Below are 20,238 nucleotides of genomic sequence, written 5' to 3'. Positions count from 1 at the left end.
GAGGCCTGGCAGCAGCTGCGAACTGTGAAGCCTAAGTAGCCAAGGGCAGCGTGCAGGAAAACACTAGTATGGATCGGGGGGCTTTGTCCGTGTGACAAAGTGGTACAGTGGTTAAAGTGAGCGTGAGCGTGCTCTTGATCACCGTCTCTCTCCTTGGGAAATGAGAGTCTCAAAGCCAACTTGCAGGTACGCACTGCCTCTGTTCCTCAGATTTAGTATCCGTGCCAGGATGGCCCTTCAGTGCAGGATCCCCAGCTGCTTCTCTGGAGAGAGTTAATGCCTGTTTACAGACTAATGGGTCAGGGAGGAGTTTTGTAAACACATTTCTTAAATGTCTTCATGGAGTTTGGCTGAGCAAGCAGCGGTGATCACGAAGAACCGCTCTATAAAATGAACAGCCCAATCAGGATGTATGTGAATTCAGAGGGTAACAGGACTTGCTTCTCCCCAGGTTTCTTTTCAGGCCATTCTCCCCTCACTGCCCTGAATTAGCTTCCCTGAGGCAGATGCTCATTGTTTCTAGCAGGGCAGCTGCTATTTCATCCCTTTCTTTTTACTGTCACGACTTCTTTTTCGTGTGTCTCTTCTGTTTCTCTACTGTTTTCTGCCTCTTCCTTGCCCCCTCGCTCTGCCACCAAACTCTTTCTCTCTCCTTTCCTTTTATGCTTGTCTCTCCATTTCCTTACCCCAGGCTCCTTCCTTTCAGCTTTACTCTCCGCTCAAGCCCCAAGTTCACTCCAAACTCCCTCCCGTTACCTCCCCAGTTTCCCCTAATCGTTCTACATTCCCCTTCTCCTCCTATGTCACTTACTGCCCATATTTTACCAATCTCTGGGCCCCCATCCACTTATCACCCACCAAAACACTATATACCCCCCCACTGCAGAGCCGAACCATCTATCATGTACTCCCTCCCACACACCTCTCTGGTGGATTTATATTCTCTGGAGAGGGAGGTTGGGCTAGTCACTCGTCTCACTGTTGGGCAATGGTCTCTGCTGTAATTTTTCAGCAGCCTGTCCTCTCCCCGAATATTGGGGGGTTGTGCATATCAGTGAAGCACTCCACGTTTGTCAGGCTGGCAGGACCAGCATTCGGCACATTGGCAAACAGCCATTACTTCTCCGACATCAATTGACAAGACAACAAAGTACCCTGGCCCAGGCCACTATCCCGTGGCTCTGAAAATGTCATTCTGGGAACTCTCTCAAGTTGTTAAAAAGTAATTCAACAGGTAACAACATGAGCAATCCAAACCCCCTACGTTATAGCCCTACTTTAGGTTATCATGAAGAAAGAGATCAATTAACTGAGTCATTATACATAATGACACATTAAAATGGCTTATAAGGAAAAGATTTTACAATGAATCCAGCTATTTTTACCTCCAGTTATATAAATTGGACAGATTAGTCATCACATTACCAAATAAAAAAGAAATTCAATAACAACTACCTTTTAAACATACTAAAGAAGCCTGATCATTTAAAGTCCTTTGCAAGTTACATATGTGTTGGATTTTGAATGAATAACCTACTGAGGGTGTTGTGAGCCTTCGGTAAGATTCCGGAGCTATCCCTTCCGAATTCCTGACCAGGACTTTTCAATGACCAAAGTGCTACTATCACAGATTAAAAATGAGCCAAGAGCATGCTGGGAGAAGACACTCCAAGATTATTCAGGACTGTGCAGATACTGATTCAAAACCTACTGAAGTCAGTCCACTCAACAGTGAAGTACATATTTATAAAGTTTATACAGAAATACTCCCTTAAGAACACATACTTCACATAACAACAGTTAGCTTCATGAGAGCTACAGTTCTGGTCCTGTATTCCTGGAGCACCCAAAATAGTCACTGAAATTAAAGACAGCTCTGGACTTGTATTCCTGGAGCACCCAGTATATTCATGGAAATTAATGGGGTGGGTGTGTATGTGGGCACACACAGACACTTACTGATTTATATGAGTATTCGGGGTGTTCCAGGAATATATATAAATCAGGGATCTCTGGATCTATTCTATTCTCAATAACTGATAATAAAAAAATGCATTCATTTTACAGAAATAATTCATACAATATCACTGCCAACACTTGCACTCTGTGCTGGCTACGAGTGGGGTAATCGGTGCTCTTGGAGTGCCAGAACATCTGACTTTCACAGCACTGTTCTCACAGTATCTCATCATCATGATCTCTCCTCTCAACAAGAAGGCTTGCCAACCAAGCCTGATTTCATTCTTTCTTTAGATTACAAATTTGGTCCATAAAGGTATCTGTATAGATGTAATATACATAGACTTTTTAAGGCTATGTCTACACTACTGCAGTAAGTTGACCTACGCTACGCAACTCCAGCTAGATGAATAACGTAGCTGGTGTTGACATATCTTAGGTCGAGTTACTGCGGGGAGGCGACGGGAGAAACTCTCCGTCGACTTACCTTACTCTTCTCGTCAGGGATAGAGTACAGGAGTCAACCGGAGAGCGATCTGCTGTTGATTAGGCGAGTCTTTACTAGACCCGCTATATCGACCGCCAGTGGAGCTTAGTATTGCATGACTTTTTGATTACAAAATTAGCACTATACAGTATCAATGTATACTGTAGAGCCATTTAACATGTAGTTAAACGGGGGAAAAGAAAGAAGGCTGCAGTGGACACATTTATATACAAGGGATCTGTTACGCTACTGCCCTTCCTTACACTTTATACAACAAAACAACATCAAGAATGACTTTCTAAGGACTATTCCACAATCTTAAAGCTGGATCCTGCCCTACTCAGTCTTATGCCACTGGGGGGCAAGATCAGGCCCTGAGTCTACCCTGCAGCAGTACCCTCGCTGAAATTCCCCTCCATTGATTTTGTTTCCATTTACAAGGGGGACACTGATCCTGCTCTGTAACTCAGCCATTACCAGTACGATACCAACGGAGATTAATCAAAGCCACTTCAACAGGCTGACACAGAGGATTCCAAAACTGAGGTCAGGCTCAGTAAATCTTAGGCAGATGCTAAAAGAGAGACACAACGGTAAATGTTAATGGTGCAACCCTAAGAATGTCACTTATGGTGAGGTATTATACGTGCTTCAGTGATAACGGTTACTTCCCCCTTCAGTTTCAGAGTTGGGTGAGATGCCTTTGTCTGAGCTGACTACCTCTAATGCTGGCCTTCCTCTCAGCCCTTGAGTTTTACAGCACGAGCTCTGCGATGGGGGGCAGCGCAGGAGTGGAGGAGACTCCACGGCCACAGCAGAGGCAGGCCACACCGTGCCAGGTAGCGTCACAGGGTTTTAAGGGTTACATCTCAATTTCTTACTGGCATCTGAGTTAATCAGAGGCAGCTGAGCCTAGTTAGGCTGAAAACCTCAAAACCGAACTGAGCTCTTATCAGAAAGGATCAGGCAAGTATCTAGTGACCAGAAGAAAGGCCCTGTTTGTACTTATGCTTCCATTCAGGTATTTTTTTGTCCTATACTTATAGACTACAGCATGAAGACAGCACAGCCAGTATTTCTTCTAGTTTGTGTTACTGTGGTTGCCCCAGAGAAAAATGCTATAAATAAATTTGAAGCCCCAGTTTGGTTTAATTATATTACTTTACCTTGGCTCCCTGTGCACTTTCAACTGTCAGTTCTTAGAAATGTACTGTATTTTAGGTTATTATTAATTATTTGTATTACAGTAGTACCTAGAAGGCCTGACTGAGATCGGGGCTCCATTGTGGTAGAAATTGTAGATACACGTAATAAGAGACAGTCCCTGCCTCAAAGAGCTTGCAATGTAAGTAGGTAGACAGACAAAGCGTGGGAGGGTAAATAGAGGTGCAGGGGGGTAAAGTGGCCCATCCAACCTCACATAGATCAGTGGCAGAGCCAAGAATTGAACCCAGGTCTCCTAACCTAATGCCCCAGCCATTGGACTACCCTGCTTCAACTTTAAATGCCTTATTGGCCAACCCCTTGCCTCAGAAAGCGTTACCTAAATTATAAGAGAAATCATGTAATTAACAAGATGTTTGCTGATCTGCGCTGCCAGAGTCTTGTCCCATCTCATCCCCCATCTGTAAATTGTACAATTAAACTATAAGGTCTATCTTAGATACTTATATGGCTCCAATCACTGTAGCATCTCAGTGCCTCATGCTTTTCAACGTATTTATCCTTACAACTCCCCAGTGAGGTAGGGCAGTGGTATTGTCCCCATTGTACAGATGGGGAACTGAGGCCCAGAGAAACAAAGTGACTTCCCCCAGGTCACACAGGGAGCTTATGGCAGAGCAGGGAACTGAACCCTGACCTCCCAAGAAAACATGACCTATCAGGAAAGGCTGAAAGAATGTGGCATGTTTAACCTACAGAAAAGTAGACTGAGGGAGCCTTTCAGAACAGCCTTCAAATAGGTATAGTGTTGTTATAAGGGGCTGATGATTAATTGTTCTCCATGTTCACCAAGGGTAGGAGAACAAATAATCAGCTTAACTTGCAGCAAGGGAGAGTTAGGTTAGATCTTAGGAAAAACTATCCAACTATAAGGATGGTTAAGCTCTGGAACAGGCTTCCAAGGGTGGTTGTGGAATCCCCATCACTGGAGGTTTTTAAGAACATTAGACAAACACCTGTCAGGGATCATCGACCTGCCTCAGTGCAGGGGGCTGAAGTAGAGGACATTTTGAGGTCCCTTCCAGCCCTCCATTTTTACAATTCTATGTCCCAGGCTAGCTCTGTAACTACTGGACCATCCTTCCTCTATTACTTGTTATAAAGTGCTTAGCATACAATATAATAATAAAATATAAGGAGGGGAGAATGTGGGTGATTAAAAAAGCACTATGTACAGGGCTGGATTTTCACCTTATGCAACCCTAGGCATGGCATCTTCGGTGCCCCCGCAGCCTACAGCTGACCTTTGCGTTGCACACAGTTTTATAGAGGTAAGGTGCCCGTAGAACGCAAGCACCCGTAGGCACGTGCCTACTGTGCCTAACTGGAAATCCGGCCCTGTACATAGTGCTATGACTATTTGCGGTTAAGTATAGAAGGAAGTTAGATTAGTGGGAAGGGAAAAAGAAAAGGAGGACTTGTGGCACCTTAGAGACTAACAAATTTATTAGAGCATAAGCTTTCATGAGCTACAGCTCACTTCATCGGATGCAAACCATGAGCTGTAGCTCACGAAAGCTTATGCTCTAATAAATTGGTTAGTCTCTAAGGTGCCACAAGTCCTCCTTTTCTTTTTACAGATACAGTACGGCTGCTACTCTGAAACCTGGGAAGGGAAAGGGATCCTTCTACCCAAAGGACAACCAAGAACATGTCTGCACTACTGCTTGCACATCAGGTTTACTTTATCTCTGGGCTTTTGAGTTGTTGCTAACCACAAGGATAATCTTTCAACATTTAAATCTATATGTTTTTAACAGACCTATCATTTCCAGCACAATCTCTTACGAAACTACTTTGGGGTCTGGAGATTTAAAACTATCCAATTGCTGAGAAATTATGTTTGGCATAAAGTGCTGTCAACGGCCAGTAAATGGTGCTAAAATGATCTTCTTAGCATGCATGTATGCATGCACTGAGGGAAGCAGTGTCTGCAAAAGAGAGAAATTTCCCCTGCATTGTGCATTCAGGGCTTAAATTGTGAGTTTTGCAAAGGAAAGATTGCTGTTTGCGTCGAAAATAAGAAGCCCGTCTTGCATATTTTATTCATTTTGACACAATCAGATTTTTTTTCATCAGCCCGAATCCTAAAGTCCTTATCCAATTGATACACCAGTGAAACTCCCAATGATTGCAAGGGGAGATATGCCTGTGTAAAGTCAGAAAAAACACAGAGGGCCAGAATATGTCACCCTTACTCATGTGAGTAGTACCTTTCTCCATGAGTAATCCCACTGATTTCAGTAAGATACTACTCAATGGAATGGTAGCAGAATCTGGCCCTGAGAAAAGACTTCAGGATTTGTCCTGGGAAAAGGGGAACATTATCACACAGTAACTGATTGGGTTTTTTTGCTTCATGATATTACAATAGACCTGACTCTCATCTCCCCTACACCAGAATATCCAAGGAGCTTCTTGGGGGTTACATCTGACTTTCACCAGTCAGAAACTAGGCCCACTGTCATATATTATTTAATGTTTATATTAGCGTATTGCCAGCTGTCCTGAATCAGGGTCAGGGTCCTGCTATGAGTTGAGCATGGTACCTACACAGATGAAAAAAACATGATCCGTGTCATGAAGGGTTGGGGCTACCCCATCAAAACCGAAAGCTTTATGGTACAACTCTCTTTTTTTGCAGTGGAGGAATTAAAAGGATCATAAAGGAAGTACTTATAAAAGCAAACACCATGGCTTTGCTCTCTTAAAGCTCGCACAGCACATGTGGTAAAACGCAGTGTGTTCACCTTCAGACCAAAGTGACCTCAAAGCAAGATATTATAGGAGAAAGGAAGGGTGGACCGGAGTCTGGCTCTGTCACCTGCTGTTTCTCTGTCTCCTGTGGATAGCTCTCCATTGATCCCATTCTCTTTGGTTCTAGAGTATGTGCCCTGTTGCCCGCGTTCACCATATCCTGCTTCCTCATCCTCTCTGTATGGAAATCCGTTGGCACTTCTGACCAGTCCGGCACCTGCACCAGCTTGCTCCTTAATTTCAGGGGAATGCGGGTGTGAAGAAGCCTCTGTTAGTTGACTTGAAGTCCAGTGCGGTGCCTTGGCTTCATCCTTCCTATCATCTGCCATTTTCCCTCTCTTTCTCTGTCCTGTAATTACAGTAGTAAAATAGATTAGCAGTGATCCGGGAATGGTTTCCCTGGCTCATTGTTTACAACCCTAGCATAGCTCATACACATTTCTCAACTACATTGTCAGGGAACCCCAAACCACTGCCAGGCAAGGGGTTTAAAAGTAAATCAAAGGTCACTCTGCACATGACTGAGCTGCTTTAAAACAGATTATTAAACTTTATGGGCCAGAATCAGATTGACTTCAGTGGATTACGCTGGTTTCTGCCACTGATCTCTTGATGGAAGATCTTTCAGGAATCAGTTTTTGGTTCAGTGAGTTCAAAAACATTTGGATATAAGTCATGGCAAATGACTCATTCCTCATGGAAACAATGACATCTCCTGGTGATGGAGGAGGAGAATGTGATAATGACTCTTCAGCTACAGCTACTATTATTAATTATTAGTTGTACTTCAGTAACACCTAGAAGCTCCAGTCATGGACCAGGACCCCACTGAGCTAAAACAAAAAGATGTTCCCTGCCTCCAAAGAGCTTATAATATACTGCTAGACATGGCAGAAACAATATTCATGAATATTCATTTGGATTCTGAACCTATGTTTTGCCTTTGCCACATTTAGATCCCTTCTTATTCATGATTTGCAAACATTCACGCACATTTCTTTTGTTCATATAAATGTTTGGGGAATAGCTGCTCTTCATACAAGCCTTTGTGAATAAAGGTATTTAAGCATGAACACAAATAACACATCACTACTCCTCATTTGCTATTCTCCTGTTTAAAATGTTTTATTTATCCCATCAGGGAGCAGAAAAAGTACCATGGGACTTAGGCTTTGTCTTCACTGCACACAAAAAAGTGTGGCTTTATATTAAGAGTTAGCTAGCTTAATGGACAATCCTAGTGGAGACAAGGCACAGTCGGTATTACCTGGATATAGCTCATTGAGCTCAGCCCCAGGTGGGAAGGGCATTGGGTTCAACGTGACGAGCTAATCTGCTATGTCACGGCTAAAAATGACTTGCGCTGCGTCTCCACTATGATGTAAAAGAACACACTTTTTTTTTTTTTTATTATTAGTGAAGACAAAGCCATAGTTGGCCAATCACAAAGAGCGAACTGTCTAAGAAAAGAGTTTGCAAACAACTGATAGGCTGAGAATTGCTTGTCAGAACTATTCTGTAGATAGTTAGGATAAACAAATGTAGTCACAGGAATCCGAATCAGTTTGTAGCTGATTTGCAAACAGAACAAAAGGCTAAATTGTCTGATAACTTGTACACAGCAAAGAATTTCCGGCCCTCTTATCATATATTGACTTTCTGAGCTACTGACTAATTTTTCTTGTAATGAAAAACCCTGTTGAAATAAGAATATTAGTGTTCATTTACAATAAAAATATCAATCACTCCATTTAATCCCCATATAAAAGTGACTAACATATATACTCACCTGCAGAAATATAGCATTGTGTATATTAGATACTAGATGGCATACTTCTTTGGGGAACATTGGACTGAGTAAAGAACCTATTTTCTTTTTGCTGTAGTGAAAATGGGAAGCTTAGCAAAATCACAAGGTGCATTGGGGTGGACAGAAGGACTTATGCATCTCAGTCAGCCACAAAAATATGATACTGTTTTATATTAACTAGTCCTTGCCCTGTGCTTTCTCCCAGAGCCAGTGCTAGGCCTACGCAGACTAAGCAATTGCTTAGGGCCGCGAGCAGCTCAAGGGAGCCCCCAATTTGCCTGTTAATATTATTATTTTCATGAGAATTTGCCTGTTTTAGTACTGTATGTGTGGGGAAGCCCACAAAAATATTCCTGCTCAGGGCCCCCAATGGGATAGCACCACCACTGCTTCCTCCTCTTCCTTTATTCTCTATTGTAAGTCATATCAATTAGGTTTCTTGTTTAAGAGATTTCAGCTCACACAATGAATGCCAGAAAGCCATGATGCCGTCATCTCAAGTCAACCAGCGCCTGGGAAATGTTATTGGTGGAACTGAGGAAGAGAAAGTACAAGTTGGTGCCCTCGTGTACTTGAGGCAGTCATCTGCCTTTAATTCTCTTAATGCTATGAAATTAAAAACATTTTGTGATCAAAGCTCTTTCCAGAAACATGAGAGCATGGGGCAAATTCTTCCCTCTGGAGATAACACATTAACACACTGCAAAAATCAATGAAGTTCACTATGGAGGGTCATGTATCTGAGGACAGAATTTAGCCTATTCTGTCAAAAAAAAAAAAAGTATATACCCAGCTGTGTCCCTTTATTAAACTGAACAAAAAGCTAACAGAAATATTGACTCAAAGTTTCCATCCATCCATTCAAGGCATTTAGAACTAGAACCAAAGCCCTTGGGAGTTAATGAGAGTCTTTACATTGACTTTGGATCTGGCCCATATATCACATTCTAACTCCAGAGGTTTATTGTCTCCAAAAGTGAAGACAATACCAAGAATCATCATGCTGAAAGGGGTTTAATACAATAGCAAATGCAGAGGAAGCATTTCTGATCATCATTTTGATAAAGGTGATGGTTACAGTCACAGCGCAACAATCCTAATGCTATTGTCTCCAAGTGGCCCTTCCCCTTCAAGTTACACACTTCTTCGTTCTCCTCCATCTCTGTGGGAAGGATATTTGCATTCTTATCCGTGCTACAGAGAGTCCTCTATGAAAGTAACAGAAGCGCTTTCATCTTTAAAAGTAAATATAGTGGGTGGGTTTCAATGGGAATTATGTGTATCTGGGGGCAGAACTTGGCTCAGTAAGCAAAATAGATGGTTAGAGAGTGAAACATTGATGAATTCATTCTAGACTCTGTTATTCATAAAGTGCTCTCACAGTTTATAATGCCAGTAGAAACACTGGAAGTGAGTCACAATACTTCTTTGTATTCACTTCAGGGACGACTACTCTCCCCAATGTACAAACTGTACCTCTTATACAAACGGGTGTGCTTGGAGCACAGGAGAGATTCCATCAGGCCCACACACACTTTTTATCCTGTTTTTACCGCTGAATGTATTTAATTCAATACCAAATTAATTATTCAAATAGTTAATTCAAGTAGTAACCTAGAAAAAACGCAAAGCGGTTAATCACTGTGGCAGTTTTTAAATAGTGTTATGTAAATAAATGAAAAGAATAAAAGGGACCATCAATCATAGTTAAAACACATCATTGCTAGAAATTTTAAAAGTCAGTTTGCCTTTTCCACTATAGTTTTCTGGTTTCCTTTCTGAACTGCTATGAAGGCCTTTGAAAATTACAAAGACAGACACAGCATCCTCTTGAAATGTCACGCTTCCATGGTTAAAATGAATTGTGACATTTATCACCCCTCACTCTTTTCTGATTCCAGTGTTATCTAATTATGATGTAATATGCTACAACAATCTTAAGGGCATGTTCTCTCCCCCGCTGCTCCCGCAGGTGAATGTAGTGGTGGTGGAAGAGTCTGGATTGACAGAATTAGCTATTTAAGTCCTCTGTTTCCTCACAGAATAGCTGTCTGGGAGAGGGATAGGGGGTGGGGTGGCTAGGATACTGGAATGAGACACAAGAGAGCTCAGTTCACTTTCCAGCTCTGTCAAATTCCCTGTGTAACCTTCGGCAAAGCACATAATCTCTCTGTGACCCAATTCAGAACATGAAGGTAATGTTATGTCCTTTGTCTCCCTTTTCTATTTAAAATATAAGCTCTTGGGGGCAGGGATTCTCTTATCCTATATGTATGTGCAGCACCTAGCACAATGGGGCCCCATTTCAGCTGAGGCTCTCTAGCCACTATTGTAATACACCTAAATGACCTGGAATAGGTGGTTGTAGGAGCTGGCTTGTGCTGCTACACCAGTGTGCCTCAATCCTGACCCAAAGGAACTACCTCCATGGAAAAGAGTGAGCATGTGGGTTCTCACCTATCAGCAGGGATTGCTGATTATTGCTGCTTGTGACGGTAGTTTTTGTGAAGTGGACACTTTTCCACAAGGAAATGAACTGAGCCCACAACACTCAAAGGATACCAAACAGCTACTGGGTGGCAACAACTCTCAGCTGTGGCTAACCTCCACTGTGTTTGAAACCAGAGGTGAAAGGCTTTGCCTTTACTCCAAAGCAATTCCAACCCTCCTGCCATCCGGGCTTCATCTCACAAGAGTATAATCCTTCCCTCTCAGGGGTTCTGCTCAGTCAGGGAAGCGACACACTGTACCAGGAGCAGCATTATATAACACCTGTATTTAATTAAATGTTTCCTGTTAAAACAGTAATCAAAGACAACTTTGCAGAGCAAGTTACAGCTGTGGGGTCAAACTGTCCCATCCTTCCGCAGCAGTAACAAAGGAGTCACAGTGCCATTACACAGGGCGGAGCAGTAACAGTGGAGCCCACCTGGGAGGACAGCATCTCCTGCATGACACGGAGCAGATCTCCGCGGTGATGCCCTATGCACTGACTTCTGGGTGGAGAGAGTGCAAGGTGGGGTCAGCTGATACACCATTATGGATCCTCTGATTGATCCACCCATGGAAGGGTCATGATGCAACCTCAGAGGCAGCCCTGGATACAGTAGTGGCCATGGAGACGCTCGTCACAGAGCCAAGTACATGCCCCAGCTATTCAGACAGTGCACTAGTGACAGTATTTGGCCCTCAGCTAGGCATCACATCATCTAAAGGAGAAACCTTGGCCTTGTAACACAAATTATGGTAATAAATAACTACCCTAATCTCTGTTGGAATCAGCATTGTGGCTGAAGGAATTTAAATATTTTGCACTTAACACAGAGAGTTAAACTCAGCAGGAGTTTGTGGCTTGACACAGTGCTTTGCAGCTGTCTCATCTTTTAATGTGCATGTATATATTTTTGTTGCCCCATATATTTTCTGACATGACACCTGCTCCCAGTTGAGATGTATCAAACCAAAGTGCTCTGAACCCAGCTCATGACAAATCCTTCACAATACAATGTAATGAAAACACATGGTGCAGAGCCAGAGAGAACTCTGAGTTTAGTTCTTCCCAATGCTAACACTCCTAAAATGTCTTCTGTGATCACATTCCTAACAACAGTTTTCCAGGGTGGGATTTCCAAAAGCACAAAACATTGGCCTAACTCCGCTCATGATCTAGAAGAAGCAAGCTAATTAACAAAATTACCAGTTGATCCTAAAGTTAGAGGATGCCAGGACTCTATGGACAAATATGTTGCCGGGTAGAATTATTAATCGCTCACAATCTGAGACTCTCTTCATCTCAAGCACCACGTGGAACAAACTGGTTCCTATAGTATACCTATACTATATTTCTTCCTTTCCCATCTTTCAAACTACTAGTTTGCAGTGTAGTTCCTTGTTTCTTTACAATACCAGCAAGACTATGCCCCTAAATATAATTGCTTATCTGTAAAACCTGCAAAGAATGTTTATATTACTCACATTTATGATAGTTTTTTGAGGGTTTTGTCCCCCCGAATTGTAAACAATTAGCCAATAGCTGTGCATTTCTCATAGACTACAAAATAAATGGGAAAAACTCAGAGATGCTTGAATTGTGGGCTGAAGAAAAGAAAGTCATTGTGTAAAGACTGAGATCGTTTACTGCAATGTGTATCCTCACCAGAGCTGAAAACAAGGAATGGCTCAAGTCTCCCATGTGGTTTATGAGACCTATAAATTGGCACTGCAGTGAGCAATTCAGAAGCCAAACAAATTGCTACTCATTTTCTAGTGATTTTCTCCTTCTTTCAGAGGTATCCTCTTAGAGCATCTTAAGCTTTAAATCCCTCCCTACATTTCTCTCTATTGGTCTAGAAAGCAGTGCATGAAAGAAGGTAAAGGAGGGGTGAGTGTCACACAGTTGTTTCTATCTATGTGGTCTGCATAACCATGGACTTGAGGTGTGAGACTTGCTGTAGTCTTCTGACTTGGAGCCAGACTTTTGCCAATGAAGGCATAAAAGTCAGCTTTTCAATTAAGACTGTTCCCTTTTAAAAAGACAGAAATAGTTGCTGTGAACCAAAGGAAAGCAAACCATACTGCCTTTTTAAAAAAGTCTCTTTTTATGGGTTTTGGATACACTAGTTCATTAAATACTCTGTTGATCTTTTGATGAGGTACAGAGTTTAATCACTGTGCAGTGTGTTTGCTCTACGTCATATAATCTATTGTTTTTCATTTGCTTAGTTAGAAACAATCAGAGCCGTTCTTTTAGCCTAGATATTTTGTCTTTCCTTCAAGTACAAAAGGCCAAATCCAAAGTCCATTGAAGGCCAAGGAAAGATTCTTACTGGGCATTGGGTGAGGCCCAAACTGAGTCTACTCCTTGTACAGAAAAGCATAAAAATGGAAACTAGGGAACCAAAAATTAAAACCTAGGCAAAGTATCAAAGGTATCTGTCCTCTTCTGAATCACAAAATTAAAGGCACAAAATTGGAGACCATATTTGATTCTCCCCCTCCCCAATACACAAGGTCCTTCAGATCTAATTACTAGGGGCCTCATTCTGATTTCACACTAGTTTTACAACAAGGTAATTCCACTAATGTCAGGGGATTTACTATGGATTTACACTGGTGAAAGAGCAGAATCTGACTCTTTGATTCTAGGATTCTGTGATTCACTACATTGTCCTGAGTCTCATTTCCACTAAGGCCCATTTACACTGCCAGTAGTGTAAATGGGAATCAGACCCACATATATTTATGGCTCACCTACTTATTGTTTATGGTGGAAATATCAGGTGCAATGAGCACCTGAAATACAGATGCACTTGTTTGTTTGTTTTTAAAAAGGGCATAAAACTACAAATTCTAAGTGATCCAATAATTATTAAAACAAGAACTCCTGATAGGGAGTTGACATAGACTGATATTATATGGAATATCCTTTACAGATGATTTCTAAGAGCCAGTGTTTGGTGATAATTGCAATCCAGGCATCCGCAAAAAATTAAAGGTGGGTGCCAATGGGAGTATAGAAGGGATGAAGATCGTCTTTCACTGGTCGAGGACTCTTGACCACAGCATCAAACCTGCGAGCTCTGTGCCAAAGGTGAGTGTGCTGTCACTGTAGAAGAACTGCCTCTCTCCTTCCGGAAGCAAAGACTTCTCCTAGAAAAATCAGGAGCCCTTTGTTGGTACTCGTACAAGGAAAGGGAGGCCTCTGACTGGAGATTGACCCAGTTCTGGTGTGCTTCCCTTTCTGTGATGGCGTGTAGAGACCCAGACACCGAGGCATCATCCTGCAGTCCGTCAGAGTGTGAAGTGTTACATCAGTTCCACAATTTAAAAGGTTGCTATCTTCGAAAGGCAGGTCTTCAATAGTGGCCTGACCCTCTTTTGGAATGACTGCAACCAAAATGTTCTTCTCGTAGTGACTGTGGTGGCCATAGACCTGGTTGCAGTGCCAGAGGCATCGAACGAGGCCTGCAGAGCTGTCTTCACCATTAACTGGCCTCCTGAAGCCACTGCCTTCAATTCATTTCTGATCTCTTGGGGAAATCTCTTGGACAGTTGTAATACCTTGTCCCATTGCATAAACTCATATTTAGCCAGCAAAATGTGACAACTGGACTACAAAAAACTGAAAAGTAGCAGATGAATAAACCTTCCTCACCAGCAGATCCATCTTCTTTGATTCCTTCTTCGTATGGCTGATGTAGATGTAGAACAACAAGTATAATTTTACATTTCGATGGTTAAGCCAGATAATTGCATCTGGAGTAGCAGAGTATATTGTTGAGATGCACCTTCATATTTGTGAATTGGGCATTGAGTTGTTATAGGTTCTTTACCCCTAGGGGCTTGTGCAAGTTAGATTTTTGTGAGCTGCTATTATAATCAATGATCTAGGTACCAGAAGCTTTCTTCTGTCGACATAGCTGTGTCTAAGATAGGGTGTTATCAGCACAGCTATATCGGTCAGGAGTGTTTTATTCATGCCTCTGATGGACGTAGTTATGCTCATATAATTTTTCAGTGTAGATCAAACCTTAGATGTGGCCAAGATATATGCCATAAATCCTTAGCAGGCTTGAGATTGCCTTCATTATCAGGAATGGCTGAAGAACCCTGGGCTACGGGGTGCAGAATGTCAAACAATTTATGAGATCTCTCCTGGACAACCTCCAGTGGCATCTCTAGGGTGTTTGTCATCCTTTTAAAGAGATCCTGGAAGTCTCTGAAGTCATCTGTACTGGACACAGAGTCCTCACTTTTATATGCTGGTAACCAGTTTACAGGAGTTTCTGTTGGGATGATTGAGGATCCCTGGAAAGATTCTTAGGAGCAGTTAACTTTACTCTGGACCTCAATGAAGCGGAATAAGGAGCAGATGGAAGATGCTGAGGGTTCAACAGAGGCCAACAGGGTCATGTCTGTGCCCCATAAGAGAAGGGCATATGACACCACAAAGATAGAAACCAGGGAGAGTGAGACATCTCTGAAGCATTCAATCTGCAAGAATAGGGACTTCCTTCAAGGCCACTCTCAAGAATTAGTCTAGGTGAAGGTGGAGACCTCCTAAAAGAACTCCTATTACTATACAGAGATGAGGAATAATGAATGAATGAATAAAATTGAATAAAATGAATAAATGAATAAAATTCCTCTAATGGAGAAGCACATCCCTGAGATATAGAACAAAGAGCCTCAGATTTTTCATGAGAGGTAGTCACCAGTGTCATCGAGGGTTGACAGATATTTTCTTCTTCAGTAATGTAGGCTCCCAGGCCCAGAAGAGTTCTGGATACAGCAGACAAAGGAGAGATATCTGACAATGGGGACTCCAGTTCCAGAATAAGTGTAAGGGCTATAGGACATATGAAAGATGTCTTAGCAGAGGAAAGAGGCAATACCAACAACGGTACCATGATGACAAGCACCAGCGCTAGAGTCCCAGAGAAAGTCGAGTCCAGATGCACTACTGACGACAATGGAACTGAGGAAGTGATACTGATCACCAAAGGTGCAGAATGCAGTACTACCGCTGAGGAACACAATCCCACAGTCTTAGAAGACTCATGGTACTGATGCAGTTTCAAAAGAGTCTGCCATCATGACAACACTCAGCCTTCTTCTTGGTCAGCACTGGAGATGGTGATCAGGCCTGAGCCCTTCCTGGGGATCTTTGTTCTTTCCTGCCTTGGGCAGCAGGGGCCACTGACTGACCAGAAGAGCACTGATGAGAAGGCTCAGAGTGTTTGCTAGCAGCATGAGCTCTCTTAGAACCAGCCAATTCCTTATTTCCCAGACTCATGTCTCTTGTAGCCAGGGAACCTGACTTCAAAGCAGGAAGAGACCATTCCCAAGGGGGTACCTCAGAGTCAGACAAATTTTTTCTACCAAGAATCATTTTAAACGGGTGTTGAGAGCCCCCTGTGTGCGCTTAGAAAGAGAATTACAAGTGGCACGCTTGCTAAGGATGTCAGACTCCCCGTAACTCTTCACTAACAACACTCTAAACTATCTGAGCAACAGAGTGCAGGAGGACGTAATGGCACCACCTTGCTACAAGGGGCAGTGAGCAGGAACTGAGTGGCAGTTGGGGATGCTCTGCCTTTTATAGCCTCATTGTTGGGGGTATGAGGATGTACAGTGCATGTGCACAGACCCAATGGGCCTGTGGGCTAAAGGATTCCAGGCTTATGTGCACAGGATGCTCATAGCTACAGTGGGTGGGCGCGCACAAACACACACAGAGTCATCCAAACATTTTCAAACTTCAAACAAAAGACTCGGTGTAGGTTTGGGTTCAAATTCAGTGAAAGATTCTTAGTTTGGTTCTTAGTGAATCTGAACTTGCTCATCATCCTTCGTCATCATTTGAATTTCTATAGTGCCTAAGATTCCTAGTGATGCACCAGGACCCCCATTATGCAAGGGGCTGTACAAACACAACAAAAAGGTTACATCTCAGTAATTGAAATGGGAGAGGAGATCTCTTACCCAGTTTACTATCTAGTACTGCTCAGCCAGAAAGGGTCTAGAAGCCCAGAAGTGAACTTTCTCATTAGAAATGCTCTAGTGTTCTTTGACTAACTCCCCACTTGCCTGTCTTTGATTGTACTAGAACAATCAAATTGGAAATTAAATCTTTTTACCTGGTACATTTTGTTTCTTATATAGAATGAATACATGGAGATTTTCAATTTGACATTAAGGTCTTAGTTAACTAAATATGTGTCTTGATGACTTAGTCCTTATTTGCATTTTTACAGTCTGGCTGTTTTTCACTAAGTCATAAATAATAAAGTGAAGGGTAAACACCTTTAAAATCCCTCCTGGCCAGAGGAAAAACCCTTTCACCTGTAAAGGGTTAAGAAGTTAGAATAACCTCGCTGGCACCTGACCAGAATGACCAATGAGGAGACAAGATACTTTCAAAGCTGGTGGGCGGGAGAAACAAAGGCTCTGTCTGTCTGTGTGATGCTTTTGCCGGGACCAGAACAGGAATGGAGTCTTAGAACTTAGTAAGTACTTTAGCTAGATATGCGTTAGATTCTGTTTTGTCTAAATGGCTGATAAAATAGCTGTGCTGAATGGAATGTGGTATTCCTGTTTTTGTGTCTTTTTGTAACTTAAGGTTTTGCCTAGAGGGATTCTCTATGTTTTGAATCTGATTACCCTGTAAGGTATTTACCATCCTGATTTTACAGAGGTGATTCTTTTACTTTTTCTTCTATTAAAATTCTTCTTTTAAGAACCTGATTGCTTTTTCCTTGTTCTTATGATCCAAGGGTTTGGGTCTGTATTCACCTATGCAAATTGGTGAGGATTTTTATCAAGCCTTCCCCAGGAAAGGGAGTGTAGGGTTTGGGACGATTTTGGGGGGAAAGATGTTTCCAAGCGGGCTCTTTCCCCGTTATATATCTCTTAGACGCTTGGTGGTGGCAGCAATAAAGTCCAGGGGAAAAAGGAAAATAGTTTGTACCTTGCGGAAGTTTTAACCTAAGCTGGTAAAAATAAGCGTAGGAGGTTTTCATGAAGGTCCCTACATCTGTACCCTAGAGTTTAGAGTGGGGAAGGAACCTTGACACACTACTAATGTAACTATAAAGGATTCCTACTTCCTTTACTGTAAATTTTAAAATATGCTTTCAAAAAGCTGGGAAGAACAAGAGAAACCCCTTCACTTAAGCAGATTTACTAGTTTCCAGAAAGAAAGATCCAATTATCTCAGCCAGAGAGCATGTCCCCATGCCATTTGTGCCCTCTGCTTTTCCACGCCTCCATCCTCCCCAGATGGTCACGTTAGGACATTGGCAAGGAGAAACTATACTTTCCATTTCAACGTCGCAACTGAGCTGCAGCCCCTGAACAACAGCACGTCAGTATCCTTTGGAACGGGATTTGCAAGATAAAAGAAAATGCTTAAAATAAAATAAGCTGTTTCTTTACTGCCCTGGAAAAGAGCATAAGGATCGACATGTTCTTGCCCCTTTCACAACAGAAATAAACCTGGGGAAAAAACCTAGACTCACATAGGAAAAAACAAAGGTATTTTGTTATGAGACAGTCTCACTCTGTTCACAGAGAAAACTGATATTCAATTAACGTTCTGGTTAAACTTGGATTTATGCTGGAAATGGCCCACCCTGATTATCATGCACATTGTAAGGAGAGTGGTCAGTTTGGATGAGCTATTGCCAGCAGGAGAATGAGTTTGTGTGTGTGTGGGGGGGGGGGGGGGGGGAGTGGGGTGAGAAAACCTGGATTTGTGCTGGAAATGGCCCACCTTGATTATCATGCACATTGTAGGGAGAGTGGTCACTTTAGATAAGCTATTACCAGCAGGAGAGTGGGGTGGGAGGAGGTATTATTTCATGGTCTCTGTGTATATAATGTCTTCTGCAGTTTCCACAGTACACATCCGATGAAGTGAGCTGTAGCTCACGAAAGCTCATGCTCAAATAAATTGGTTAGTCTCTAAGGTGCCTCAAGTCCTCCTTTTCTTTTTGCGAATACAGACTAACACGGCTGTTACTCTGAAACCTGATATTCAATTGCAGTTCTCGATGAGTGAAATTCACCTCCCTACCCAGCCCTGCACAAAACCCTATCACATGGGCTTTGTCCAGGAGCCTATCTAGGAATCAAGGTACAATTCAGCGTACAGCGGGACTGATACCGCTCTCAAGAGAACCAATGACAAAATCTTTCAGTGATAAAACTTGACATCTGCAGGAACAGAATTGGGATCTGTATAAGTGCAATACTGCTACAAAGAACCTGGCTCAGCACTGTGTGACGTTCCTCACTATTGCATTCTCTTGCTCACCATCCACTTGATAAAACATTTTACACTTTGGGAAAGATGCTCAGCTATTTCAAATTGTAATAACCCCCCTGACCATAATGGATCTGTGACAATTAGCACCAGCTCAGGATCTGTCCCCTTTTCTTAAAGTGAACTGCTTGACTCAGTAACAAATGAACTGGGCAGCCACTGTTCCATAAAAGAGAGTGCCCTAAGAGCCTACATCAAATGCTTTTTGGGGCCTAATGCCTTGCCAATTGAAATTAGTAGAAAAACCATTCACTAGTCTGAAAAGCAAGGAAGTCAATGGGCTTTGGATCAGGCCCTGTATTTATAATCTGTGTCTCCAACTAATTATCCTGAATTAGGTGACATTTTTCACCACTCTAGAAATACTGACAAACACATTACACTTAAAACAACAATATAAAATGTTTTGTCTGGCTTCCAAGATCTCAATATTGTTGCCAGCTGAAATCCTGCCTGAAACAAACATCAGCTTGTTAAGAAATAGTGAACATAAATTGGGTTTTCGAAAAGAATAGTTTTTATTACAGTTTTTATGGGGGGGGGGATTTAGTGCTTGTGAAAGTTGCCATACTGACAACCCTGGAGACATAACGGTCCTCTGTTTATTCACCAGACAGGTACAGTGGGCATGAGTTGTACAAGTTTCCCAGTCTAGTACCTGCTAACATTCAGGCCCACATGTTCAAGCGTGGCCTCTGAAACTGTGCCCACAAAACTGTGTTTCTGTTTGCCTATGCACATTAGCTAGATAGCTGTGCAGCTTCACAATTTACCTATGCAAATGCATATTTGTGAAGCTGGAGCATGGGAGGGGGAGTAAGAACAATTGCAAGGGTGGCACTTTGGAACAGGCTCTTGAAAATTTGATTTTCATTGTTTTTTCTCAGGCATGTTGATTTGATTTTGTGTCTTTTCACTCAAGAGGCTCCATGATCCGTAGCAGCTTTGGTCTGGTTGCTCTGAACATGTTTAATTGCGCTAATATATATTCTCCAGTGACCGCTTTCTCCCTGAAGAACAGGAGTAACTCTTACTAACTTCGGTGGGAGCTATTCCTCTCCTGGGAAAGGCAAACAGGGCCACTGCTGCAGATCTGCTGCATACTCTAATGATAAGCAAATGCTCCCTTATCTGAGTCCAAAATGAGGACATTAACTACACTGAAAATTCTTATCC

General features: G+C 42.4%; 1 protein-coding gene across 32 annotated transcripts in view; it reads right to left on the bottom strand.

Annotated features, from left to right (window-relative positions):
* MAP2 (microtubule associated protein 2) overlaps nt 1-20,238 on the bottom strand; it is a 340,514-nt gene that overhangs the window by 96,132 nt on the left and 224,144 nt on the right. For all 32 annotated transcript variants that reach the window (XM_084643737.1, XM_084643738.1, XM_084643739.1 and 29 more), the window contains one exon: nt 6,495-6,776. In XM_084643737.1, coding sequence (XP_084499863.1) covers nt 6,495-6,756 — 262 coding nt within the window. In that variant the 5' untranslated portion in view covers nt 6,757-6,776. The remainder of the gene's footprint in view (nt 1-6,494; nt 6,777-20,238) is intronic.

Source organism: Lepidochelys olivacea (assembly GCF_965140295.1).
Source record: "Lepidochelys olivacea isolate rLepOli2 genome assembly, chromosome: 11".
Taxonomy (NCBI): Eukaryota; Metazoa; Chordata; order Testudines; family Cheloniidae; genus Lepidochelys; species Lepidochelys olivacea.
This window is presented reverse-complemented; position numbering and strand designations above follow the sequence as displayed.